The sequence below is a fragment of the Talpa europaea genome (assembly GCF_964194135.1).
Source record: "Talpa europaea genome assembly, chromosome: 9".
Classification (NCBI taxonomy): domain Eukaryota; kingdom Metazoa; phylum Chordata; class Mammalia; order Eulipotyphla; family Talpidae; genus Talpa; species Talpa europaea.
The window spans coordinates 27,678,130-27,705,327 of record NC_140076.1 but is presented as its reverse complement, the minus strand read 5'-3'; the positions used below and the strand labels follow the sequence as shown (position 1 = coordinate 27,705,327).

General features: G+C 48.2%; 3 protein-coding genes across 5 annotated transcripts; 1 reads left to right on the top strand and 2 right to left on the bottom strand.

Moving 5' to 3' along the window:
- Positions 1 to 1,334: 1,334 nt before the first annotated feature.
- Positions 1,335 to 3,799, bottom strand: RPS8 (ribosomal protein S8; the record flags this gene model as incomplete). Its single annotated transcript, XM_084242293.1, has 6 exons — positions 1,335 to 1,497; positions 1,919 to 2,048; positions 2,270 to 2,445; positions 2,830 to 2,929; positions 3,377 to 3,483; positions 3,646 to 3,799. 6 exons carry the CDS (start codon positions 3,797 to 3,799, stop codon positions 1,388 to 1,390), a joined length of 777 nt encoding a protein of 258 aa, XP_084098419.1. The 3' UTR covers positions 1,335 to 1,387.
- Positions 3,800 to 7,897: 4,098 nt separating this feature from the next.
- On the bottom strand, positions 7,898 to 26,536 carry KIF2C (kinesin family member 2C; the record flags this gene model as incomplete). Of its 3 annotated transcripts, none has more annotated exons than XM_084243599.1 (21): positions 7,898 to 7,980; positions 8,094 to 8,217; positions 8,992 to 9,105; positions 9,200 to 9,305; positions 9,452 to 9,519; positions 10,316 to 10,426; positions 10,527 to 10,731; positions 11,285 to 11,427; positions 12,182 to 12,273; positions 12,351 to 12,414; positions 12,667 to 12,757; positions 13,458 to 13,620; positions 13,712 to 13,766; positions 14,453 to 14,548; positions 15,164 to 15,264; positions 15,807 to 15,929; positions 17,833 to 17,955; positions 20,476 to 20,524; positions 20,699 to 20,800; positions 25,602 to 25,696; positions 26,473 to 26,536. In XM_084243599.1, 21 exons carry the CDS (start codon positions 26,534 to 26,536, stop codon positions 7,898 to 7,900), a joined length of 2,172 nt encoding a protein of 723 aa, XP_084099725.1. The 3 variants fall into 3 exon arrangements, with proteins under 3 accessions (XP_084099725.1, XP_084099727.1, XP_084099726.1); XM_084243601.1 differs by having other exon boundaries at positions 8,992 to 9,096; positions 26,473 to 26,521; XM_084243600.1 differs by lacking the exon at positions 15,807 to 15,929.
- On the top strand, positions 24,103 to 24,408 carry LOC311177442 (non-histone chromosomal protein HMG-14-like; the record flags this gene model as incomplete). Its single annotated transcript, XM_084243449.1, has 1 exon — positions 24,103 to 24,408. The coding sequence occupies one exon, from the start codon at positions 24,103 to 24,105 to the stop codon at positions 24,406 to 24,408; it is 306 nt and encodes a 101-aa protein (XP_084099575.1).
- Positions 26,537 to 27,198: the final 662 nt, after the last annotated feature.

Genomic DNA, 27,198 nt, shown 5'->3' with positions numbered 1-27,198 from the left:
CAGGAGAGGTCTGCGCACCATGTGGGACCCTCTTCTGGTGGCCAGGGAGTAGCCGGGGATCGAACCAGTGCTGCAGAGGCTGCAGGCAGCTTCGCAACCCAGCACTCAACCACTGCACCACCAGGGAGGCCCTGAAATTTTTTTTAAAAAAGGTTTATTTATGCATACAAGAACTGGGGTACAGGCCAGTGGTGTGGGGCGTGAGGATTCACCAGAGACAGTAGGTAACAGAACAGGCAGATCTACTGAAATACACTGCTGAGGGGGCAAGGCAGGAGAGGTCTGCTGTGCAATGTGGGTTACCTCCTTGGCTGGGAGATAGAACTAGTGCTGCAGTGACTACTGATAGCTTCATAGGTTGTGTTTTAACCCTTTGTGCCACTGGGGAGGCCCTTGAAGTTGAAATTTTTTTGCCCTTAACACTCCAAGAGTTTCTTAGGATATCTTTTCCCAACTGTCTGCACGAAAGAGTATTCAATGTAGGCAACTTGCTGAAACCAAGGAACTCACACTTTGGCATTTAAGATTCATTACTTTTACTGTCCATCAACTTTAAAATAGATAAAACCTTTCTAAACTCATTTAGCACATATTTGAGTGCCACATATATTACCTTATACTTTTCCAGGTACTGGAGCCATTAGTCAACATCCCTGGCGCTATAGTCTAACAGGGATCAGTATTTATGCTGGAATAAGAACAAGGGAAAAAGCATGGTGAAGTGCAATTTAAAATCCTGTGATCAGGGAGAAACCTAAGAGTGACATCACAAAGACCAGAAGGGAGTGAACTAAGTATTTTAAGAAAGTGCTCCCAATAGAGGGAACAGCAAGTTAACATCAGTCAGGTCAGGACAGTGGTAGTCACTAGAAAAAAGACCCAGGTTACGTGGAGCTCAGATTTTAGCAAGGAATTTGAGATGGAAATAAATCTGAGTATTTCTGCACAGGGGTGCAGCAAAGGGGTTAGGGTTAGTCAACTTCAGAAAGCTATAAAAAACCTTACAATACCGATGTAGTCATGTCTTCAACTTGCTCTCAACAATGCAAAAATTTGGAACCAACACACCCCAAGGGCTGGGACACCTCGTGATACAGCCTGCTTGGCTTGCATGCCACTGAAAACCAGACTTTGGAGGTGAGACATCATCTCCCTACTATAAAAAGGACAGAGCCTGCATTATAAGCCTGAGCCTGCAGTTAGGGCTCTACACTGTGAAGAGTCTGGGTGAGGACAGCAGCAGGGCTCTAGTTCCAGCCACCATCTCAGTTTTGGTCAACATGGGTGGCCGGAATAGAACAATTATTCAGACAATTGGAACAAAAGACAAAGAACAAAGAACAACAAAGACCTTTATTACAGGAGCTAAGAGAGGAGGGAGGAGGACTTATTTGCCTTTCCGGGCTTTGATTTTCCTCAGATAGAACTCTAGCTCCTTGCCCTCCAGCACATAGCCATCTGCTCGGCCACACTGGCCTGGTCTTGAAGCGATGCACGCTGCAAGAGAGAACGCATATGGCCCTTAGCAAATGATAAGGCTGCCCTACCCCAACCTACCAACCCCCTTTATAAAAAGTCAGTGTTGGTCCAGCTATCCCGGGGGGCAGGCGACATGAGCCCGCTGTCTCCTCAGACATACTTCATCGTCACGTGAAGTCAGTAGCAGAACTGGACAAAGTTTTCATCACTGAGACAGCCCCCTCAGACTGGGCAAGACTTCTCAAAGCCTTTGGGCTCCCGTCCATTAGTTCCCATTTCCATTTCACACCAGTTATTCAAATGTTGTGATTTTTGCTTATGTGTTTATTATTAAACCCCACAGATGACCACACAGCTATGATCAAAAGAACTGAGACGAAGGTAAAATACAGAGTGTATACCCTACCCCTCACCCCCCACACAGCAGAAGCCATCTTACCAAGAAGCTTGCCCTGCTGGAACTGTTCCTCCAAAAGACTGCTGATTTTGGCATTCTTTTTCCTTTCATCATATTTCTTCTGAATTTTCTTGGATCGCTTTTTGTTCAGGATCTCTTCCTCTTCAGGAGCCTGAATTAAATTAATAGATGTAAGGCTTCCAGTCCCAAACCCTAGCCCAGGGTAGAAATGCCACTGCCTTCTTGAACCATGGCCAGCCCTACCCCTGCCTTCCTCAGCACTAAGGTTCTCATCTCTCTCCCTTCAGTAGCAGAACTGGACAGAGTTTTCATCACAAGAAGGCAGGAGTCAGCGGCTCCCTCCCCCCATAAGATGAACCCCCAAACACGTACCAGCTTGGCTCCCTTCTTGCGACCCAGGAGCAGTGCATAGTGGGACTCATACCACTGCCGGTATGGTGTGCTGTCAATAAGCACGATGCAGTTCTTTACCAGGGTCTTGGTGCGGACCAGCTCGTTGTTGGACGCATTGTAGACAACATCAATAATCCTTGTTTTGCGAGTACAACCTGCTCACAAGGGAAATACAGGATCAAGTCATGTAAATTAGGGGCCAACTAGCCTTGAGGTCTCCTGTCCCCTCCCTAGTGGGGTCTAAAGGGAAGGCTGAGCACTTACTGCAGGGCATTAGCTCATCTTCCCCCATGTTTCCAGAGGTAGCTGGAAACCACATGTACATAATCTAGACTCAGCCGCAATGCATGAGGTTACAGGAACTAAGAACAGGACAGGTGACAGAGCTCTCTGCAGCTACTGCAACTGCAATTTCTGTCACCAAGGAGAAACTTCAATTATCTTAGTTGAGGCCATGGACGTCTTAATAAAAGCACTTACTGGAATTGAGAATGTTTTCCGTGTAGAATTCCCACCCATTCCCAGAGGGCCTCACTCACACTCAGAGCCCCAAGAGAAGTTCCCCACATCCAGCCTCAAGGCTCGGTACTTCTTGTTGCCTCCCCGAACTCGAACTGTGTGTATGCGCCGAACGCCAATCTGCAGAAAACAAGACAGTAAACAGGTTATCAAGGAGCAAGACAAGAAATGGAAGGCCACTGGGCTGTATGGAGGTAACAGTCAGTGTAACTATGACAGGTCCTAGCATTGGCAAGTGGCACATAGGTGACCAAGACGGCCACAGCCACGCCTAAGGATACTTTTTCATCATTCTAGTTACCTCCAAGGGGGAAAAATAACCTCGTTTCCAAACACTGAACGCTAAGTCTCCATGCAGCAAAAACACCAGGTTTCTTAAGATGAGAGGCACTCACTCTCTCCAGACTCTAAGACCCAGTGCATAAGATGTCTCCATGCGCAAAGGTGAGCCCTCCCCACCCCTAGGACGATCTAGACTCCTACGTGGATTTAACAGCCACACGCAGAGGCTGCACCACGGTGCAGAGGTGACCTCCGGGAAGTTAAGGCCCAAACGCAAGCACCCACCTTAGTGTTGGCAGCTGGGCGTCCCAACTCATACTTTCGCTTCTTGTGGTAGGGCTTTCTCTTGCCCCCGGTCTTGCGGCGTTTGTGCCAGTTGTCCCGAGAGATGCCTGCATGTGGGAGCGGGGGACAGAGCTTGAGTCTCTGGAGCCGGAGGCCGCAGCCTCGCTAGTCAGACGCCCGCGTCGGGCGGGCCGCACGCTCAGCTCTCCAAGGTTGGATTCCCCACCTTGCAATCGGGAGTCCACAGCATTACCAAGGTGTCATCATACACGTGCGGCCCAGCACGGAGACCCTTCCCGCGGCAGCCACGTTGGTGCCGCCGAACCCCAAGCCCCTGCCCTCCCTGGAGCGGACCTCGGCGGCCAAAACCAGATCACCACCCTCCTCGTGGCTGCTGGCTGCCACACGCTGAGGCGCTCGCATCCCTCACTCGGCCGTGAGGCAGGATGGCACCGGATTGAATTTAGCCCGCTACTGCGGCCCGGGAACACAGCGACACTCACCCATCGCTCGGCGCTGGCCGGAAAGAGGAAACGCAGCGAGTTACCGTCCGGTTTGTGAAACACAGTCCTGCCCCCTTTACGTATCTTCCGGGCGCCGCCGAAAGGCTCTGACGTCTTTGCAAACGCGCCGACTGTCAGCGGGGCTGGGAGGCTCCGGCGAGCTCGGGGAGCCTGGGGGAGCCGCTGGGAGGGAGGCGTCCCGCGAGGGCTCCTGCGGTGGCAGCTTTCGGTAGAAGTTGAGGGCTCTGGGCAGAACCAGGTGGAGCGACTGGTTTATGCCGGCCTTGGAAAGAGTCGTCTCAGGAAAGACTCGTGCAGCAGCCCAGGAGGAGCGCGTGCGGGCGCGCTTGCGTGGGGAGCGGGTGGAGGGCAGAAGAGTTGGAAACGAGCGGTGACTTGAATTTGTTTTGAAGGATTTAGTGAGGTTTAGGGAGATTTAAGTGTGTCAGGGACGCCTAAATTCTTCGCTTGATCAATTGGCTGGATTTTATTACCATTTACAGAAATGGTCTAGGCTAGGCTAGGAGCTGTTCAGTCCATATTTAGTTTGCGATCTTCGTGACTCATGTAAATGGAAACGACAGGTCATCCTTGTAAAAGGAATCCTCCCCGAACTCGAACTGTGTGTATGCGCCAAAGATGTTATTTTGAACATCGTTGGTTTATGTGATAGTTAAAGCCACCAGAATGAACTGAATCCGGGGAGAGATCACAAAGGAAATTTTTCTTGTCAAGGGCAAGTAAATACTTTAGGTTTTGTGGGCGTCGGGTCTGTGGCACAGCTGCTCAGCTTTATTCTTGTGATGTGAACGCAGCCGTAGATGATAGTAAACGAATGGCTGTGGCTATAATCCAGTACAACTCTGTGGATACTGGTATTTACATGAGACATGCTTTGGACTCCTCCCTCAACATACAAAAATTGAAAAACAGCTTATGGATCCAGATGGCGTGCAGTAATGTTCCCTGCCATAGAGAAATCCAAGTAGAGGGCCTAGAACCAGGGCTTGAGGACTGTCAACATTTAAAGCTATAGAAAGAAAAGGAACTAGAAGGAGCAATTAGAGTGAAAGCCAGCACAGGGTGGTGTCATGGTCTAATGCCACTGAGAAGTCTAGCTCAAATGAGGATTGAAAAGTGATCATGGATTTAGTAATCTGAAAATTCCTAGTGACATTGATGAGAGCAGTTTCCATGTAGTAGAATGGGCAAAAACTTAACAGCATATGTAGGCAATTTTTTAAAAGATTCATTTATTTATGCATACAAGAACTGGGGTGCAGGCCAGAGGTGCTGGGGGTGGGGAGAGGATTCACCAGAGAGTGGGGAACAGAAGAGGCGGATCTACTGAATACACTGCTGAGGGGAGCAGTGGGCAATACAGGAGGGGTCTGCTGCACCATGTGAGTAGCTCCCTGGGCAGGGATTGAACTCGTGCTGCAGTGGCAGGAGATAGCTTGATAGCGCTGTCTTTAACCCCTGCACCCCAGAGACACCCCTACTGTCATATTTTGGGTGCCTGAGTATCTTGACCTTCCTTAACATTGTTTTTTAATTATAATTTACTTATATATTTTATATCATTGTTCATTTTTTGTACTGTTTGCTTTCTTTTCTCAGGTGTAGTCCCCATAGAATTCCCACCACCAATTCACCCATGCACCATCACCATAGTCCCTTGTGCTCTTGCCACCCTCGTTTTGATCCGTCTCCCTTCCCCTCCCCCGTACAATGTCTGATTTATAGATGCCTGTTTTTTTTTAATTGTTATATCGGCATTAACTTTTCACCAGCTCCTTTTCCTGTAGTCCTTAAACCTGAGGTTAATCCACCTACATGTGCCTGACTCCCGGGTTACAGAATGCTGCTGTGTGGTCATGTAGTTCTGCAGACTAGTGCCACTAGACAATTACTGTTATGAACAATCTTTGCAATGAAAGATTTTTTTTTTAAAGATTTATTTATTTATACAAGCACTGGGTACAGTCAGAAGCGCGGGTGGGTGAGAGAATTCACCAGAGCCAGAGCGGAGAGCAGAACAGGCAGACTGACGAAATACACTGCTGAGGGGAGCAGCAGGTGCAGCAGGAGAGGTCTGTCGCGCCATGTGGGACCCTCGCTGGTGGCTGGGGATCAAACCAGCGCTGCAAAGGCTGTGGGCAGCCTCATAGTCCAGCGCTCAACCGCTGCACCACCAGGGGAGGCCCGAAAGATTTTTTTTTTTACTCCCCAGTTAGGAGGTTTTGTTTTTTTTTTTAAGGATTTGAAGATTTATTTATTTATTTACACAAGCACTGGGTACAGTCAGAAGCGGGGGAGGGTGAGAGAATTCACCAGAGCCAAAGGGGGGAGCAGAGCAGGCAGAAGGACCGAAGTACACTGCTGAGGGGAGCAGCGGGCAGCAGGAGAGGTCTGCACGCCATGTGGAACCTTCCTCTGGTGGCCGGGGAGCAGCCAGGGATGGAACTGGCGCCGCAGAGGCTGCGGGCAGATTTGCAACCCAGCGCTAAACCGCTGCGCCACCTGGGAGGCCCCCGAAAGATTTTTTTTTTTAAATTTTTATTTTTTTTAATAGAGGCATGCTTATTTATTTGTTTGTTTGTTTGTTTTTGTTTATACAAGCACTGGGTACAGTCAGAAGCACGGGAGGGTGAGAGAATTCACCAGAGCCAGAGCGGGGAGCAGAGCAGGCAGAAGGACCAAAGTACACTGCTGAGGGGAGCAGCGGGCGGCAGGAGAGTTCTGCGCGCCATGTGGGACCCTCCTCCGGTGGCCGGGGAGCAGCCGGGGATCGAACCAGCGCCGCAGACGCTGCGGGCAGCTTCGCAACCCAGCGTTCAACCGCTGCGCCACCGGGGAGGCCCCCGAAAGATTTTTTTTTAACAAATGAAGTGAGGATGAAAGAACCTGGTCTGTAGACCCCGTCTTTCTTGAATTTCTACAGGGGCTCATGTGCACCACACTCCCCACTGTCTCTAAGGCCTCTAACACACACATTTGATTTTGTGATTCCTAGGCTATCCACCTAGTGATATCACCATTCAGACAATTCATGTTCCGTAACATGAAATCTGGAGTCCTCTGGTTCCCAAACTGTCCAAGTCCTAGGCACGGTCCGTTAGTTGACCTGGCAAACCTCTATTCATTTTTCAGGATCGAGCTGGTGCTGCTCATCAGATTTTTTGCTGTCTAGTGAGTGTTCTCTTGTGTTTCCACAGAATCTTTTAACATGCTTTGAGCAGGCTAATGGACACAGCACCATGTCCTTTCTGCCTATAGCTCCTGTCCCCAGGAGAGGACCTGGGACCTGGTCAGCATTAGACATGGCAGAGGTTGGCATCTTCAGCACATCACCAAGACTGCAGGTGTGGATGTGGCCTCCCAGGGAGAGTGCAGAACCATCAGCACTCTCCAGAGCTGCAGTAGTGTCCTTTGTCCCAAAGGCTGATACGTGCAGACCTTCCCACACACCACTCAAAAGGTTGTTTTTTTTTACTTACTTTATTCTTAGACATAATGTGTAAACACAAAACAGCAGGGATCCTCTTGGGCTTCAGAAAATAGCAAGGAAGAGGTCCCAGAGACTTTTTTAAAAGTACAAGACATTTTAGTTCCAAGGTCAAGGGTGCGGTAGGCAGGACAGAGCCCACAGAGAGTTGAACTAGAGGCTCCTCTCTCCCCAGAGCCAAGACAACCCCATGGTTCCTGCCATCAGCAGCCAGTCTGTGCAGGCAGAATGCTGCACCAGGGAAAACTACACCAGATACACCAGAGACTCTTCCCTCTTGGAGAGAAGGGTAACACAGGATAACTAACAACTCCCTCATCATCCTTCCGCCCGAGGGCACAACTGAAGAAAAGTAGTATCCCCTGTCACTCTGATGCCCTCCCCAGGTGCCCTGGGCTCAGATGCTCCCTGCTCGGACCCTGACCAGACCACCCCTACCCAAAGTTCGCTGGGGAGGTGGGAAGGGGTAGAGGCTAGGTGTGAAGCCAAACAGATCTTTATTTGTAGTTGTCACTGGTGCCGTTTCTTGCTGCTTATTTGTTTGCTGGCCTGCTCTTCCAGCTGCATGGCCAGGCGCAAGGCCTTGATTACATCTGAAAGGAAGAGGGGGTGGTGTACAGGGCGCTAGTGAGCACCTCAGAAGCCCCATTCCCTCAAGGCAGAGCTGCCACCACCCACAGAGGCTGGGCCCTTCAGCTGCACCCACCTTGCAGAGCTGAGAAGTGCTTGGCCTGCTGGGCCAGGGCAGACTCTGCTTTGTTCACAAAGGTCTCCAGGTCATAGTCTGGCTGCTCAGTCATCTCAGAGAGCTCGAGCCAGTCTGGTCCTTGCTGCAACACAGGGAGAACCTTGTCAGCTCAATAGTGACCCAATCAATTTAGCAAGTCATTCCAGGAACTCTGTCATCTGCAGTGCAGATGCTTGTGCAAGACACCCATTCCACCAGTCATGGGCACACCCTGCCCCCTAACCCTCTGGGCAGTATTCCTCAGCTTGAATTGTTCTTTCTACCCAAAACCTGCCCCTGTCCCTATGTCAAATGAATGTCATCATCTGTCTTGAGGCCTAAGCCAGAAATCTGAGCAACAGCCTTGTTCATTCACCCTGCTTGTCCACCCCGTAAGTGGTGCTTCAGCCTCATTCCCAGTGCAACCCCATGGCCACGGTCACATCAGTGATGACCAACATGGCTCACAAACTCTTTCCAACAATCTCTAAAGTGCTGTCTCAATTTGTGTTCTTCCACATACCCAAACCAGGCTCACACTTTAAGGTTTACTATCCATACTTCGTGTTTTTGGATCTGACCTATAGAAAGCATCTGGTGAACGTTCACTGAACAAGCAAGAGTGTGTTTCTGTGAATAAATTACCCTCCCAGCCGGGTATGTTGGAGAGCCTGGCTTCAGCCAGGAGGATGGAGGAAAGTCTGTGTGAGCCAGGTTAGAGAAGGGGGTATGTTCTTTAGCTGTTCTAGAAGAATGGCTAGCTGGAGAGGTGGAGAATTAAGGAATGCTAGTGTAAGTACAGGTTGCCTCTGGTCATCCCAACCTGATGATCCTGGTGAGCATAACCAGCGCCTGTTCTGCCAGGGCCGCTCCTCACCTGTATAATCTCCTTGAGTTCCTCCATGGCCCTGTCCTCCAACTCCCTGATCTGAGTCATGGCTTCATTAAAGCTGGACATTTGGGAAGACAGTTCCTCTTCTTCTTTGGAGAACTAAGGGGACCAAAAGGAGAGACACGACAGGATGGCCCAGTTCCCATCTCAGCAGGTCACATTTCTGTTTTGCCCCCCTCGCCTGCCCCCTTACATTGCCTGTGATCAGGGCCCCATTAGAGCTGGCTTCCATCTCTTCTGTTTCCATTTGAGTTGGCTGCTCCCCAACGGACCCACTGTGGGGGCTCAGCTCCTTGACCCTAAGAAAACAAGCAGGTCTCAGATCCCAGAGCAGTCTCCTTTGCATAAACAGTAAGGCCATAAGCCTCCTAGCCACTCACCATTGCCTCTCATTTCCTGCCTCCTGTACCCCTCTCCCCATCCCACCTGACTGTAGGTACCGTACCTGTCTGCATATCTCAGTGTGTTTAACGTATATTCACAGGAACTTATGCCCGGTGAGATCATGGCGATCTGTGAAAGAGGGAATGAGCAGTTAAAGATTCAGGGTAAGGGCGCTAGACTGTCTGCTCCTTAGAGAGGCTGATAGAAGGGTCTCTTCGAGCCACTGATACCCAACATGGTATTGGCAGGGAGGGCCCATTAAGTGCCCACTCTCTCTGGGCAACTTGCCTCAGAAACACTGCAATTCAAGTGCCTTAAAAATTGGTTTCCTGCATTTAAAGCCATATCTGATTACCTCCTGCTTCTTTATAGCTCTTTGCTGACCACTTATCAAGGTCACATCTACAACCTCTGTGGCTCATCCTAGAACCTTCAGGTCACCCAGGCTTAGGGATAATCCCTTAGGGTGAAGGGTTTAGCGCTTTTTCAGAAATTTCCATCTTCCCCATAGGCAGAAGAGAAGATAATCCCTGGAATGGAGGAAGGTGAAACCCTAGCCAGAAGGGCTTATGGATAAAGAAGGGAACCAAAAAAGTAATTCAAGGTCACAGCCCTGGGTTCCAATGTAAGTTTTAGGCTGTGAGCCAGTGACCTGAGGGAAGCTACAGAAGGGGCAATAATTTTCCTCTCTTGCTTCTCCAGAGGTCAACCTTCTGAAATCTGGAGCCCCCTTTCTACCAGACAAGGGAGGAATAACCTCCCCAAACCAAGAGCTGCATGAACATACAGTCCTCCCCCCTTGGCAGAGAAGCCCAGTGAAGTCGGAACCTAGAAACCCAGACAACCAGGGGCACCACCAAGTCCCTTGCCCAGGGATGGGACTAAACGTCTCCCTCTGCTCTACCTGCAAAGCAACCCTACTCACCATGCAGGTCCTTGAGTTCTCCCCAATAAAGGAGTCCCGCAGCACCTGTGTCAGCTTGCTCTCTCGGAATGGGGTGTGGGCCTTGTTCTGTCCCAGGGCCCTGATGCACTCCTGTGGGACAGCAGGGGTAACTCAAGTCACTTCCTCCCTTACACTGCCCACTCCCTCCACCAGCAGCCTTCCAGGCCAGGTGCCTCTAGCTAGCTGCTACCTTCAGGGCGAGGAGGCTTTTGTTGATTTCTGCACCCTCCATGCGAGTCTGCCGGTCAGCACTAGAAGTGTCTGCTCCTCGTTCATTCCCTGCCAAATCCACCAAAGAGAACTTGCCATGTACTCTCCCTTTGGCTCGAAGAAGAATCTGGAAGCAGGCGTGGGAGCGCGAAGAGTTGGAATTTGCAAATGTCTGCCCAGAGGTCCTAAGGCATAAAGAAGGGCAAAATCAAGTTATGAGCTTCTAGGGTGACCAGCTATAGTATCTCCAGAGTCCAAGGCACCCCAGTCCACAGCAGTGAATTCTCTGGTAAGAGAGGGACACAGGTCAGGACTCGACGAAGTTCTGGGTCTTCCCATCTCAGACTTCTGTCCTCTGTGGGTGGAAGAGCACCTCCCTAGTCTATACAGGAACCATGGCGCCATTACTTCCAGCCAAGAACAGACCCAGAGTTCCTGTTTCCAAACACAGCAGGAGGGAGGCAATAACAAAAAGAAACCCAGAGAAGCAAGAAGATCTTATTTTCTCTGAAGAGCGAGCATGGGAATAGCCGGACTTAGATTTAAAATAACTCAAGATCTCCTGATGAGCCATTGGCCCACGGTCATTCCCTGAACTGAGACCCCTTGAGGCAGAGGCTTTCATAGTCATCACTGGGGAAGCAGTGCTCCATGGAAACAGCAGTGGGCTCAGGGCTAGTCTCAGTCACCCAAACTGAGCATTAAAAGATGGTCCCTTCCCCTCTCCAGAACACTGACCTGCAGGCACTGCCCATGTCGATCATCTTGATGACATCATCAGCACAGTTAACCAGGTGCTCCTGCAGCCCCACCACCTGCACCTGCTGCTTGCCATCCTCCAGCACACGCAGCTTGGCCTTCTTATTAAGCAAGTCGAACAGCTATGCCAGGCAAGGGAACAAGGCCAAGGCTATCAGGCACTGGGAACCCCACTTGACTTCCCCTTTCTGAGACTGTCCCAACTTAGACAAACGCTGGCAGTAAGGACGGCAGAAGTTAAGCCAAGTAGATGTCAGACTAGTAATCAGCGGCACACTTGAGATATGAACCTGGCTGCTCAGATTGCTGTGACTCTGGTCTTTAATTAGCTGTGGAGCCTGAGCTAGTAACAGGTTCTCCTACTATTCAAAGGTACAGCGTTCCTACTTAGTATAATTCAGTAGCTTCTTTTCTGGATCTGGGAATGCTCAAAAAATTTTCCACGTAAATGGCAGTAACATTCTCTGATCGATTGATTGATCAATCTACCTATCTGAAAAGAGAATATATGGGGGTGAATGTGTACCACTGGGGAAAGAACGAACTTCCTTCATGGAAGGAACACATAAGACAAACCTTCCATCTGAGAGGGACCCCTGAGGACCACTCCGGCCACATCAGTTGAGCTGTGGTATCATCCCACCAGCAGATGAAGTCTCCCCCACACCACAGGCTTAACAGCCCAAGGGGGTCCAGGCTATAATAGCTAGCCAACGTCAAGATTTTAGAAAGTTCTGGATCTGGTGAATTCTCTCACCCTCCCACGCTTCTGACTGTACCCAGTGCTTGTATAAATAAATAAATCTTAAAAAAAAAAAAGAAAAGAAAAAGTCCAGGGGCATCAAAACCATAAATAAGGGGCTTCCTGCCTACTACCTTCCCATTATAGATCTCAAAGAATGTCACATAGACTTCCAGGCCTAGGTTCCGGTAGCGGGGCTGGTTCTTCAGGAGGAAGACATCCCGAGCTGTGGGAGAGAACCTGGATTAAGTAAACTACCTGCCTTTGTGTGCCCAACCCACTGCAGCAGAACATACTACTCACACGCCATCGCGTAGATCCCCTTGGATGAATTCAGGGCTTTCCCAGAGAGGTCACCACCCATAGTCTGCAAAGGGAAGGCACAGAAGACTGTGGTAAGGGGCCCTTGGTGCAGGCCAGAGCACAGTTGGCGTCACTGTCCCGTGTGCCATGCCAAAATCTGGAAGGGTAAGGCCCCTATCTATACCTGACACAGCAACTGTATCTGGTGATGGGCCACAGTGAGCGGACCTTCTACAAGAAACTCATCCATCTTTAAGGGACCGACACAGTGTTATACTTCAGTCAGGATCCCTCCCTGGCAGGCCTGAATACTCACATGTGTCTTGCCACTTCCCGTCTGGCCATATGCAAAACAGGTTGCTTTTCCCCCTTCAAAAATTGTCTGTACCAGTGGCCTTGCTGTGAACCTAGGAGACAGGATAGAGAAGAGTATACCTCTCTCTCCAAAAAGTGCTCCCTAGAACATGGGCCCACTGCCCTTTGCTGCAGAACTCCGGGGTGCTCCTTCCAAGCACAAAACACTAGAATGCTTCTAAGTGGTCCCCTTAACTCCAGCCCCACTTACAAAATCTAATTCTCCTATCCAAATGGGGAGGGCTGGATTTGGGTTGGGATAGGAATAGGAATCGGCTGACAGCCCACACTCTGAGCCACCAGCTCCTCTTGAACCCTGAAGACACAAGATGAAAGAAAGCATGAGCTTAGCAGCTGACTTTCAGTATAAGATAGCCTACAAAGCCCAGGGGAAACCCTCCAGAGTTGGGGCCTAAAACATTTTAGGCTTTGTGGATCACAGATATACACACAAGGCCTCCCTGGTGCCCTAGGGGTTAAGTCTCAGTGCTATTACCGCTACTGTGTGAATCTGATCCCCGGCCAGGGAGGTGACCCACATGGCACAGCAGACCACTCCTTTCTTGCCTCCTGCTCCCCTTATGTATTTCAGTACACCTGCCTGTTCTGCTCCCCCCCACTCTGTCTTTGGTGAATCCTCTCAACCGCCGTACCTCTGGCCTACACCCCAGCTCTTATATGCATAAATAAATAAATCTTTAAAAAAGAGGAAAGCAGAGGAAAGGAGGAGAAACAAACAGCTGAAGGACTAACCTGTAGACAACTTCATTTGAAGCTGTTTCATCAAATGCAAAATCAAAACAGAATGCTTGGTTTTCCAGATACTTTGTTAAGTCCACTTTTAATTTGGGCTCATGTACCAAGAGGAGACACTTGCTAGGAATGGAAATCACATCAATTTCTTTCTTGGCCAACTCTGCAGAAGAAGAGTATTTCAGGGAATCCTTCCTGGACACAGGGGAACCCCCACTCAGTCCAAAGCCTCTTTCTGGCTGAACAGGGTTTACCTTGTTTATTCAGTGGACGTTTTCTAACACAGACGCATATCCTATGCTCTTCAATCTTCAAGAGAAAACAACAACCAGCAAAGGGTGAGACCAAGTAAGTTTGTCCAGAACCCCTCCCCTTCCAATTCCATAGGCTGGCCTAGACAAGGCCAAGATCAAATACTAGGACTCTGCCTCTCCTATTAGTTACTCTAGAGCACTAGGAAAGTAGCCCTAAATTTTCTTCCCCGTTTTCTCTGCTGCCTACAGGAGGTTTCAGCACTACCAACAGAAGCGGGTATGTGTTAAGGGGAATTTATAAAGAGCAAACTCTGGGGCCTCCCTGGTGGCGCAAGGAGTTAAGAAGCTGTCTGCAGCCACTGCAGCACAAGTTCGATCCCCGGCCAGGGAGCTACCCACATGGCACAGCAGACCTCTCCTGTTTCTCCTGCTGCTCCCCTCAGCAGTGTATTTCAGTCAATCCACCTGTTCTGTTCTCCACTCTGGCAAATCCTCTCACCACCAACACCTCTGGCCTGTACCCCAGTTCTTGTATGCATAAATAAATCTTATACTAAAAAAAAAAACAAAACAAACTCTCCAATCCAGGCCTCACTAACTCCAACATACCAAACGGTTAATAAACTCTTACGGGTAAATGGCGATTCCTACATGCTCTGACTCCTATAAAGACAAGTTTTCTGCCTCTCAGTTGTGCACCTACTCAGAAAGGAGAGGTAGAAGTCCTTTGGGTTTACTTACAGGATCAGTCACAGTAAGTGGATGACATTCCAAAGTAGTCCGAAATTCTTTAATCATCCGGGCAAATTCCCAGTTGGGAAAGCTGCTGTCATACTCCTGTTTGGGACAAGTGCAAACGAGGACTGCCTACCAAGATGTATGTACCCTCAGAGCTAAGCAGCAGCAGCTCTTTACATGCACATGTACCATCAGGGTTGACAAAGTCCCCATGTGATCGCACTTCTTTCTACCCCGACTCCAGGCTGAGAACCCAGAAACAAAGCTGTGGGAATAGAGATTGACAGGGCAGCCAAGGCATATACCCAACCACCCGAGGAACTGGGGTGAAAGCCATGTGTTCCCCTTCTCCCCTACACTCCCCCGCCCCACCCGACCAGAAGGCTGGGATTCCCCGAGCAATAACCCAACTAATGGTATAAACTAGAACTTCATTGTGGGCCCCATGATAGTAGGAGTTGGGGGAAGGCAGCTAACTTTGCCCAGGAGTACAGCTGGCCTTTGCACTGTGATGGCATGCCCAATGAGTAATCCGCATGAAATATTCCTCATCAGAGGCCTTCAGAAAAATATCTGAATTGGTGAGAAACCAGTTAAACCTTCTGGATTTCAGCACTGGAGAAATTAGTAACTTCCAACCATCTCTCTGATATTAGAAAGGTGCAATTAAGGATACCTGTCCAAGAACCTGCCCTAGGCTCTTCAGAAAGGTACCTGAGCTCGTTTTATTCTCATTTCAGAGTTTTGGGCCCTCTTCTCTTCTCTCTTGTTCTTCATTTTTTCCATTTCCTTCACAATACATGATTTCCTCCGAACTAGAGGGAAAAATGGAAGCCCACTTTCTTAACTGTCTAGGCAGCTTGTTCTCCAGCTGTGTTATTGAGTCCATACTAGAGTTTCCCAGGACTAGGCCTTCTCTAGACTCTTATTAGTAAATCACTATATGCAAGGAGAGGAAGCAATAGTTGGGGTTCGGGATGGCCAAGCCCACAAAGCAAAGACTTGTTAATGTGAGCACTCCAGATCTAACCCAAGCTCGCTCTCTGCCTGTGGCAATTTCTCAACAACCTGGAGAGGTGAGACCCTCCCTGCTTGTTTGATGGTCATTGTGGGCTATTCATCAGGTGTTAGCCAAAACTTTAGTTTTGACGGCACCTCAACTACATCAGAGGGCTCTTGCCAGCTTGATGGTACGGGGTCATCTTTTGTGAAAGACTGAGTCCATGGCCAGAGGACAACATGCCCCATGGGGCAAATATAGTTTGAATTCAGGTGGCAAAGCAGGCTGGGCTTGGAATAGGATGTAACTACCTGTCCTGCACTAGCAGCAGGGCAGCAGACAGCTCAGTGTGTCTACCTGAGTTCACAGGGTTTGCAGAAGTGGTTCCTCGAATGGAATGGCCTTGCTCTTCCACCTCCTCGCTGACCATCGTCAGTGGTATCTCAGCCGATGTAGGGCAGGAAATCCTAGGGGGGCCGGCTGTGGGGGAACAAGAGTCATTGGAGAAGCAGACAGGTCAACAACAGTTGTGCTCATCTGAGTCCTAGAAGGTTGTAGACCAGGAGGGTGACTGCCAGCTCAGCAAGAACTCGGGCTCCATCAGTATGAGCAGCGTTTGGACTTTTGCCTTCACCCCAGCTCACACCCAAAGCCCAACCAGTTTCTGTATAGGGGCTGGCTCCTGGAGATGAAGTATCTTTATTAAAGGGTATGTGAGTAGTTCAGCACGGGTTTCATCATGAAAAGCCTCTATCAGCAGCATGCTCAAACCATCTGAGTTAACTGGTTGGGTTAGAAGAGCCTTTAAAGAGCTGGACTGTTTTTAGGTTTGACCCTGGGTACTCAAGCTGGCCAGGCCCTTCTACTCATTTGGGAGAAAGTTCAGGCCTTTCTGACTTCTCCAAGGTCTTGCAAATACTAAAAAGCCAGGGATAATGGGAACCTGAGCAAAAATGAACAATATTGATTTAACCCAGAAAGGTATCACCCATGACACCTCATTATTTTCCGTACCTGATATCACTCTTGTTTACTTCCATTTTATCAGAGCTTATGTGATTCATGTGATGATTGTATACCTTCCAAATCTGCACCTACTTTGTAAATCTAAAAAGTTGACAATCGGGCCTCCCCTGGTGGCGCAGCCGTTGAGCACTGGGCTGCGAAGCTGCCCACAGCCTCTGCAGCACCGGTTCGATCCCTGGCCGCCGGCGAGGGTTCCACATGGAGCGACAGACCTCTCCTGCCGCACCCGCTGCTCCCCTCAGCAGTATATTTTGTCAGTCTGCCTGTTCTGTTCCCCACTCTGGCTCTGGTGAATTCTCTCACCTACCCGCGCTTTTGACTGTACCCAGTGCTTGTATAAATAAATAAATCTTTAAAAAAAAAAAAAGTTGACAACTTAAATTTTTTTTTTAAAAGATTTATTTGTTTATACAAGCACTGGGTACAGTCAGAAGCGCAAGAGAGTGAGAGAATTCACCAGAGCCAGAGCGGGGAGCAGAGCAGGCAGAAGGACTGAAGTACACTGCTGAGGGGAGCAGCGAGCGGCAGGAAAGGTCTGCGTGCCATGCGGGACCCTCCTCCAGTGGCCGGGAAGCAGCCGAGGATTGAACCGGCACTGCAGAAGCTGCGGGCAGCTTCACAACCCAGCGCTCAACCATTGCGCCACCGGGGAGGCCCTAACTTCTTTTTTTTTTTCTTTTTAAAGATTTATTTATTTATTTGTAGAAGCACTGAGTATAGTCAGAAGCACGGGAGGGTGAGAGAATTCACCAGAGCCAGAGCAGGGAGCAGAGCAGGCAGAAGGACCGAAGTACACTGCTGAGGGGAGCAGCAGGCGGCAGGAGGGGTCTGCACGCCATGCAGGACCCTCCTCCGGTGGCCGGGGAGCAGCCGGGGATCGAACTGGCGCTGCAGAGGCTGCGGGCAGCTTCACAACCCAGCACTCAACCACTGCGCCACCGGGGAGGCCCCCTAACTTAATTTCTTAAGTGTATTTTTCAAATCCTATTTTTATAAAGTCCAGTAAGAGAAAAAGCTAATCTATGCTATTAGAAATCAGGACTATAGGTATCTATAGGGGTTAGGAAATTGAGGACTCCTCGGGGTGTTGGGAATGCTGTTTGATGAGGTGTTACATGAGTGTGTTCAGTTAGTGAGCTATAGTCAATGATATGTGCACTTCTCCATATGTTTCAATAATTAAAAAAGTAAAATGAAATGATTTCCAGATAAGGGGGCAGTGTTGGTGGGGCTGGGGCAGTACTGAAGCCAAGGGGGTATAGGAATCCTCAGATGTTTGTTCCAGAACAGGAAGAGGGCAATGCATGAGAGGTTGCACCAAGTCCTCAAACAGAGAGAAAGTAGATTCATTACTCACCGGAAACTGAAAAGTGCTTGCGGGAGTTTACAGGTGCAGATGGCTCCACCTCCATATCATTCTCCTGAGTGGTGGTGCGAGCCTCTGGGACTGTGGACATGCGAGTGGAGCGGCCTCGAAAACCTGAGGGACCAAGGGCAACAGCTAAATAATGCAGCATTAACAGGAGGGCCAACAGGGCAACAGGAGGGTGGTGAGACAACCCTCCAAGACTCTGTACAGTGAAATGGGTCCCAACCACCAGGAAAGGAGCCCATCTATTTCCTAATCTTTCCACCCGGGGAAAAGAAAAATTGGACCAAATACCAGTGACCCCAAAACTAATTTGCTCACATTCTATCACTCTGAGAGCTCGTAAGGACAAGGATACTTCCACAAAAGCATCTCTCTCAAGTAAATGGAGGGACCTACAACCAATATGAAATCATTTCTGGGTGATAGAGCTAATCCTTTCAAGCAAAAAGCAATACTGGTCTTAACGTATCATTGTTCAATTTTACCATACCTCACAGCAACACCAGAAAATAAGTATCAATATTCCCAGCTGACATTAAGTCTCAGAGAAATTAAGCAACTTGCCCAATGTTACTCAACTAGAAAGTGTCAGAGCCAGAATGTGAACCTAGGATTGTGAGATTCCAAAGTCTGGGCTTTTTTTCACTGCTCCAGGATGCTTTACAGATCCAGGTCTGGGCCACATCAGAGACCCATGAGATCAGCTACAATGATTTTCTGGAATCTAAAAGTATGCTTAACTGAGATAAACACTTGAGTTATAGTTGAATTCTTATATCAATTTCTACCCATCTATACAGTTTTCTTCATAAGAAAAAATTTATCACCTATAAAATGAAAGAACTCATAGCTTTGGAAATAAAGCACATGGTATCATATTTGCAATCAGCAACTTGTACTAAATTTCTGAATTGTCTAAGTTTAGACTGATCTAATGGCTCTAATATGATCCATATCTTTCATAAAGAGCACAAATAATTAAAATTTTTCTATTTCCCAAGAATTTGTAAATCAGGGGCTTCCTGGTGGCTCAAGGGGTTAAGCACCGCACTATGAAGCAATCCACCGCCTCTGCAGCATGAGTTTGATCCCTAGCTGGCCAGAGAGAAACCCACATGGCTCAGCAGACCTCTCCTGTCTCGCCCGCTGCTCCCCTCAGCAGTTTATTTCAGTCAGTCTGCCTGTTCTGTTCCCCACTCTGTCTCTAGTGAATCCTCTCACCGCCCGCAGCTCTGGCCTATACCCCAGCTCTTGTATGCATAAATAAATAAATCTTTAAAAAAAAAATGTAAATCATGTATTTCACTTCTACTTTTGAAAAGCATGCACCTCTAAAGGCCTCCCTGGTGGCTCAAGGGGTTAAGTCTCAGCACTATGAAGCTATCAGCAGCCACTGTAGTATCAGTTTGATCCCTGGCCAGGGAACTAACCCACATGGCATAGCAGACCTCTCCTGTCTCACCCACTACTCCCCTCAGCAGTGTATTTCAGTAGATCTGCCTGTTCTGCTCCCCACTCTACCTCTGGTGAATTCTCTCATCCCCCCTTCACACCTCTGGCCTACATCCCAGCTCTTATACGGATAAATCAATCTTAAAAAAAAAAAAAAGCATGCACCTCTATTAAGATTTTTTTTTCCCCATTAAAAGGGCCTTTGAAAAAATAAATAAATAAAAGGGCCTTTGACCCTTTGACAATACCCTTTTAGACATTAATAAGAAGTGAAACCCAGGCTTCCCTGGGTGGCACAGCAGTTTGAGCACAGTGCTGTGAAGCTGTCTGCAGCCTCTGCAGTGCGGGTTCAATTCCCGGCCAGCTAGGGACATTCCCACATGGCGCAGCAGACCTCTCCTGTTGCGCCCTCTGCTCCCCTCAGCAGTGCTTTTGGTCCATCTGCCTATTCTCCTCCCCACTCTGTCTCTGGTGAATTCTCTCACCCTCCCACGCCTCTGGCCTGTACCCCAGCTATTGTATAAATTAAAAAAAAAGGAAGCGAAACCCCTGTAACTCCTATCTCTCTTGCAGGCCCTTATGTCATCAGAGAGGCCCTCACACTAAATTTTTAACAAGTTTAACAATAGGGCCTCCCTGGTGGCACAGGGGTTAAAGTCTCAGCGCTATCAAGCTATCAGGAGCCACTGCAGCGAGTTGGATCCCCAACCAGGGAGCCAACCCACATGGCACAGCAGACCGCTCCTGTCTCACCCACTGCTCCTCTAGGCAGTGTATTCAGTCTGCCTATTCTGCTCCCCACTCTGTGTCTGGTGAATCCTCTCATCTCCCACACCTCTGGCCTAAACCCCAGCTCTTATATGCATAAATAAATAAATCTTTAAAGAAAAAACAAGTTTAACATACAGCATTGTTAATCATAGGCCCCGTTTGTGATATAGATCTCCACAAGTTATTTATCTTGCATAACAGAAACTTTGTAGCATTTGACCAACACCTCTCTTTCCCCCCATCTTTGTAGCTATATCTGATGATCTCTCACTGAGAAAGATGCTTGGAAGAAAGAGCAGGTCTTATCCCGCTAAATGAGCAATGAGTTCATTTAGCAATGAACTTCACAGTTTCCTGAGCCCCAGGGTCATTCCTGAAACAATCCTGAGATAATAAGCCATTTACCTTCCTTGGGAGCAGGAATTTTGGAGTTGACTGATCTGCGTTTTTGTTTCTGAAAAACAAAACAGACCAACACAATATAAGGCTCTTATCAATTTTCAAGGTCAACCCTGGGTCCATGTGCTGTGCTGAAGTCCGAGGAAGTTCCAGGACACAAACCAGCAAAGAGTCAACAAGTCAAGTGAATCCTCTGGGACACTGGCTATGGCAGATGACAGACACCTACCTGGACAGTTACATTCTCTTGCAAGGGCAGACTGATCTTCGGGTGTAAGGGAAGAAGCTGTAAAAGTTCTGGATTTACAGCAGCCACATCATCAAAATCAATCTGCAAGGAACAAGTAAAAGCTTCAGTGGAACAACAGTTAATTTAGTCTAACTGTATCTCTACAACCAAGGTTACCCCTAGACCTAGACTTTACTAATTCTAAGTTCCACACATACAAATTAGCAATAAACAAATATTTATTCCTTAGTCATGGTTTACCATCTAGATGGATTGGGTTTCTTGATTTCCAAGTCAATGGTAGATGTCAGTGAGTGAGGAGGTGAAGAGGAAGGCAGATAGGCAGGCAACTGTCAGGTGGTCCACAGTAGACCTAGGTCACTTGGCTCCACTACTGTTCTGCTGGACTGTGGGTTCCTGATGGGTATAGCCCCCCAGGCACTTCTTGCTGGCTGACACTGAGTCGGGAACAAGTTCTAATGTCCCTTTGATAGTCAAAATGGAGGGACCTTCAGGATCTTATGGGCAGGGATATGTTCCCGAGAGCTACTACCTAACCCTAAATCTACCTACATTTCTACTGCACCCAGAAACTTCTTGCCCAGTCACAGCTTCCCATTCATGCTTTCCCTACTTCCTGCTCATATGTACAATGAGGTCACAATTCTAGGTTTACATCACCAGAGTCCTGCAACCCCTCTAGGAATAACTCAAAATTTATTAGCACAACTTCCTAACAGTTTTAAACAAATCAAAATAGCACCAACTATTGATTATTTGTATCCTAAAATGGGACAGAGCTGAAGCATGAACTCTAGGGTGAGAGTTTTATCTTCTACATTTACAACCTAATTTATTAACTGGCTCATTTCAAACATTTATTAGTCATGAGTAAGGCAGTAGGCAGTAGTCCAGGGGAAGGTATTTAGTGATGAATTAAAATATAGCATTGCCCTTGTCTTCAGGAGCTCACCTTCTAATAGGGAGGAGATGTCATATGCACACAGGGCTAGAAACCTACGTCACATTGTTAGGGGGAAAAGGATGTCCCAAAGCAAATTCCATATAGGCTTTGTGGACTCCACCCCCACCCCAGGTCAAAGCCAAAGACACTGGGAACTCCAAATCCCATCACCACCAAAGGGAAGGTGGCTGGGACCTGAGGGTGGGGTTAAGCAGCCAGGTGGATACAAAAGGCAGACACGTGGGCTTTGGGGCGCTCTCCATTTTGGCTCTCCATTTTGGCTCTCCGACAGCTCACAGCGGGTCCCGCCAGCTCTGAGGGTGACTTTGGGTTTCCAGGTCATGGGATCGGGTAGGACGCATTAAAGACTTTATTTCCCTATTTTCTCCCTGAGTTGTATATTTTCCTTATTTCTTTTTCTCTTGTAAATAAACCTTTTATTAACCCTTTTGTGTGTCTGTAGTAGAGTATTCATAAGTCCCTTTAAAGCGCGCGGGTGAGGACCCACAGCCAGGAACCCGTTTAATATCGGGGTTGCTCTATAACAACATGAGATAGACAAGGAGAGGAGAATCATCAAATGCAAAAGCTGGCAGGTAACATTGTTATAGGACAGGGAGAGGGGCAGCCCAAACCCCGCAAACCTGCCTATTCTAAATGGGTTCTGCCATCCGCCGCATCAACACAAAACACATGAGACTTTAATGGGAAGGAACTTTAATGCAACTAGGAAACAATACAGGTAAGGCAAAGAGTCTAGTTTCTAAATGAAGCATCCAGAGTTACCCGTCCCCTCGTGGGTAAAACTCCATCCATATGGGATCGGCCCAGAGCAAGGCCCCAAAGCCTGCCGCAAGTCTAAAGCATCTTCCAGTGGGGACCCACAGAAAAGAAACAACCAGACAAGCCCAGAAGGAAAAGAGCAAAATCAACATCAAGATAAAAGCTGCCATTGTCACCTCCCCACGGGTCTCACCCACATCTGTGTCACCCAGTCCACGACCAAAAACAAGCGCAGCTTCTTCACGTGTCTCTAGGGCTCCTGGCTCCATCCTGCTTCCTTCCTCAATCTCTTCTTCTGCAGCTTCTCCTCTTCCTGCTCAGCTCCACCCTCCCTTGGGTGGGGCAGGGAACCTCCCCTTTTCCTGGGGACCACCCTGTTACAACATCAGTAAGCACACTCTCATCCCTATTTCTACACACCTGGACCACACATGATTACCACCCCCCCATTTCTAAACCCTAAATTACAGAAATAAGCAATAGGAGACCAGAATTCTAACCCTAGCTCTGATATTAACATTGATTCATAGCAAGAAGTAATGATTCTGACATTGAGGATTCAGAGGAAACATCCAAGGAGGAAGGAATAAGAGTGAGAGTGTGAAGGCAAGGCCCTAGGCATGGCTGCAGAGTATGAAGCTGCCCCATTTGTTCCTGGCACAGAATACTCTGGAAGCAGAGTACGGTAGAAGGGAAAAATTGATTTGGGTTAGATCCTGAAAAGGCTTTGAATGTCTCGTTAAGAAATCTGGATCTTGAGCCTCCCTGGTGGTGCAAGGGGTTAAGATGCAACCTATGAAGCTGTCTGCAGCCACTGCTGCACAAGTTTAATCCCCGGCCAGGGAGGTGACCCACATGGTGCAGCAGACCTCTCCTGACTCGCCCGCTGCTCTCCTCTCAGCAGTGTATTGCAGTCAATCTGCCTGTTCTGTTCCCCATTCTGTCTCTGGTGAATCCTCTCACCACCCACACCTTTGGCCTATACCCCAGCTCTTATATGCATAAATAAATAAATCTTTAAAAAAAAAAAAAAAGAAATCTGGATTTATTCCAAAGGCAATATTCAATCTGGAGTGAGATCCAACAAAAGTTACATTTCTAAGCAAACAACAAAAATGAGGAAACAAATCCTAAGGAGCTGCTAATAGTTGGTAGAAAGGAATTTTAGGAAATGTTTTCAAGGACAGATAATGTAATCAACCTTTGTATTTCTCAAATATACCACCTAAACATCTGTATACCTACCTACCACAATATACTACACAAATTCATTAATGTGTTATTAAGTTCCATGAAAGAGTAATCAGGTCTATCTTATCCATGTCTGCATCCCCAGCACCAAACACACTGTCTGGCATTCTGGAAAAAGGACTTGCAGAATAAATCCTCACAACAAACCTATGAGGTAGATATTATTACATTTTATATGAGAACTGAATTTCTAAGAAGGGCAGAAACATGCCTGTGAACACATAAAGCAGTAATGGCAGAGCCAGACTAAAGTTTAGGTTTTCAGATACCCAGTGTGGTGATCTTCTCACCACATCACAAAGCTTTTAAAATATAAATTTTGAATTTTGGAGGCAGCGCAGCTCGCGAAGGCTCTCGGCAAGCGGCGGCGCGCAGGCACCCGGCACGCGCCCGCCCCGCCACCACGATGCCCAAGAGGAAGGTCAGCTCCGCCGAGGGGGCGGCCAAGGAGGAGCCCAAGCGGAGGTCGGCCCGGCTGTCGGCGAAGCCCGCGCCCGCGAAAGTGGAGGCGAAGCCCAAGAAGGCGGCGGGAAAGGATAAATCATCAGACAAAAAAGAGCAAGCAAAGGGGAAGAGGGGCGCAAAGGGGAAGCAGGCGGAGGTGGCTAACCAAGAAACTAAAGAAGACTTGCCCGCAGAGAACGGAGAGACTAAGAACCAGGAGAGTCCAGCTTCTGATGCCGCAGGAGAGAAAGAAGCCAAGTCTGATTAATGTCATGTACCATGTCTTACAAGTGCTCCCTGTCTCCCTTCTTGTACAATCCAGAGGAATATTTTTATCAACTATTTTGTAAATGCAAGTTTTTTAGTAGCTCTAGAAACATTTCTAAGAAGGAGGGAAACCCACCTCATCCCATTTTTTAAGTGTAAATGCTTTTTTTTAAGAGGTGAAATCATTTGCTGGTTGTTTATTTTTTGGTACAACCAGAAAATAGTGGGATATTGAATATGGGAGGCTTTGATTGTCTTGGGCGTCTGCTTAGCATTCCATAGACGGGGAAGTTTTTATATCCTGTTGTATAAAGCTACTAAATGGCAGTTTGCAGTCACAGTCGTGCATCTAACGTTGTGAACATTTTAAAATTCTTTTCCCGTGTCATTTTTTGGTAGGATTGTTTCCTAAAGAAAACCACTCCTTTATCTGGGCTCTCCTGTCAGAATTTCGTGCACTCTGTAACATCTTTGGTCCTGGTCGTCCAGTTTCCCTAGTAACTATGTGCTGTGAAAGATTGGGAAATTTGAGTATGTAGTGTGTATGATGCTAAATTGTGAATTAGTGAGTCTTACAGTGTATCAGCTTATCAGCATTTGAAGAGATTGGAACTTGATGTCCACTTAAGGAAAATTTGCCTCCAAAGTTTTAGATGGAAAGTCTCCGGAATAAATGTTTAGAAAAGAATCATGAGCTTTTTTTGGTATGTAAAAGACTTGTGTACAAAGTGAAATGTCTGTGCTGATTATCAAAGCAACAATAAAGTCATAGAATGTTTCCTTGAAGCATGTGAAAAAAAAAATAATAAAATAAAATATAAATTTTGGTGGCCTAGGGGTTAAGTCTCAGTGCTATCACCACGACAGCCTGAGTTTGATCCCTGGCTGGCCAGGGAACTAACCCACATATGTCGCAGCAGACCTCTACTCTCCCCAACTGCTCCCCTCAGCAGTGTATTTCAGTAAATCTGCCTGTTCTGCTCCCCACTCTGTCTCTGATGAATCTTTTAACCCTCTGCACCTCTGGCCTATACCCCAGTTCTTGTATGCATAAATAAATCTTTAAAAAAAATTAAGGAAAAAAAAAACCAGCGGTAACAAGACAGAATCAGAAACAAGGCTCTCACAAGTTCCAGTTCCACAGATCTTTTAGGGCAGTGTTAAATGTAGCACATGCATTTTCATAAAACCTACCTCTTTGCCCTTTGTGGCACCTCCTTCTGTCCATTCCACTGAAACACAAGAGTCCTCCAAGCTCACAGTCCTTACATTGGCACTGTGAATTAAGCCTATAGGAGAAAAATGCCAGTTACCCACCTTTTTCATTTTTAGGATGTCACAAAGACTCAATGTGGAATTGAGGAAAGGACAAGACAGCTATCTTTTTTTTCTCTTATAGAAGACAAACCTCCTGGCACTTCACCTTTAGAACATCTCACAATGAGGTGGGCAGGACAGGTTTGAACACGGCTGCAGGGAATAAAGGATTCGTCCCTACTCAAAAGAGAAGCAACAGTGGCCTAAAGGTATGTTTGGGGAATCACTCTAGTCCTTAGCTGAACTGTTCCTCAACGCAGCACGGAGGCTCTAGTGATGCAGGGTTTTTCCTACCTCACTTCTGAAGGTCATGTCAGATCACTCTCCTAATAACCAGAGCTTCAGAAACTGCTTAAAGAGAGACAAAGGCACAGACAGAACAGAATCGCAAGCTCCTTGAGAGCGGTGATCTTGTCTGTCTGGTTACTCTCAATCCCAATGCCTGACACACGTCAAGTATTTATAGAAGAGCAGAGCGGCCAGGAAGCCGAAATCCCTACAAGGACAAGGCAGTTTCAGCAAAGAATTTTGAAGGGGGGAGCCCCGCCCACTCCCGAGGGCCGAGAGGGGCCCCACCTCCAGGGCGGAGGCCGCGGCCCTCGGTAGGTAAGACGCCCTGCCAGAGCAGAGACCCGGACTGGAGAACCCCCAAGAGTGTCTCAGGCCTTGCCATTTGGGGGAACCGCAGTAATTTCAGTCATCTCAGAGCCCACGGGTCCCCCCTTGGCCTCGGGACCCCGCCCCTCACCATTACTGCGCTGGATCTTGATGGAGAGACCAGGAAACAGGCGGGCATGGAGCGACGAGTCCATGGGCAGCTGGCAGGTGCGCGGGGGAGAAAAACGCGAAACGCCAAGAAGCTGCAACTCTCTGAACTCTATGAAGCCTCAACGCTGAGCAAACCGCCGCAGTTTAAATCCCGCGCGCCAGCGTCCCTAAAAAACGTCATCACGCTGCCGCCGGTCTTGGACCGCCAGTCGGAGGCGCCTGCGGAGCCTTTTGGGATATGTAGTCTCCCGCCGGGCTTCCGGCTCGTGGCACCGCCCACTCGTCTGGCCACGCCCCCCGGCGTTGGGCTTGCGGGGACTTAGCCAGGTTGCGGAGTTGTGGTTTGCTGTTCCTGGTGTTGCCCCGTATCCTGTGTTGCTGGCTTGCCCCCCACACTGAGAACCATCAGTGCATCTTTAAAAAGTGAGGGTTCTGGGGACCTCCCTGGTGGGGCAGGGGGCTAAGACGCAGCACTATGAAGCTATCCGCAGCCACTGCAGCAGAAGTTCCATTTCCAGCGAGGGAGCTGACTCACATGGCGCAGCAGACCTCTCCTGCTGCTCCCCTCAGCCGTGTATTTCAGTAGATCTGCCTGTTGCGCTCCCCACTCTGTCTGCACCTCTGGCCTACACCCTAGCTCTTGTATGCATAAATAAATAAATCTTAAAAAAAATTTGCAAAAGGAAAGCATACCTTTACCTGGAAA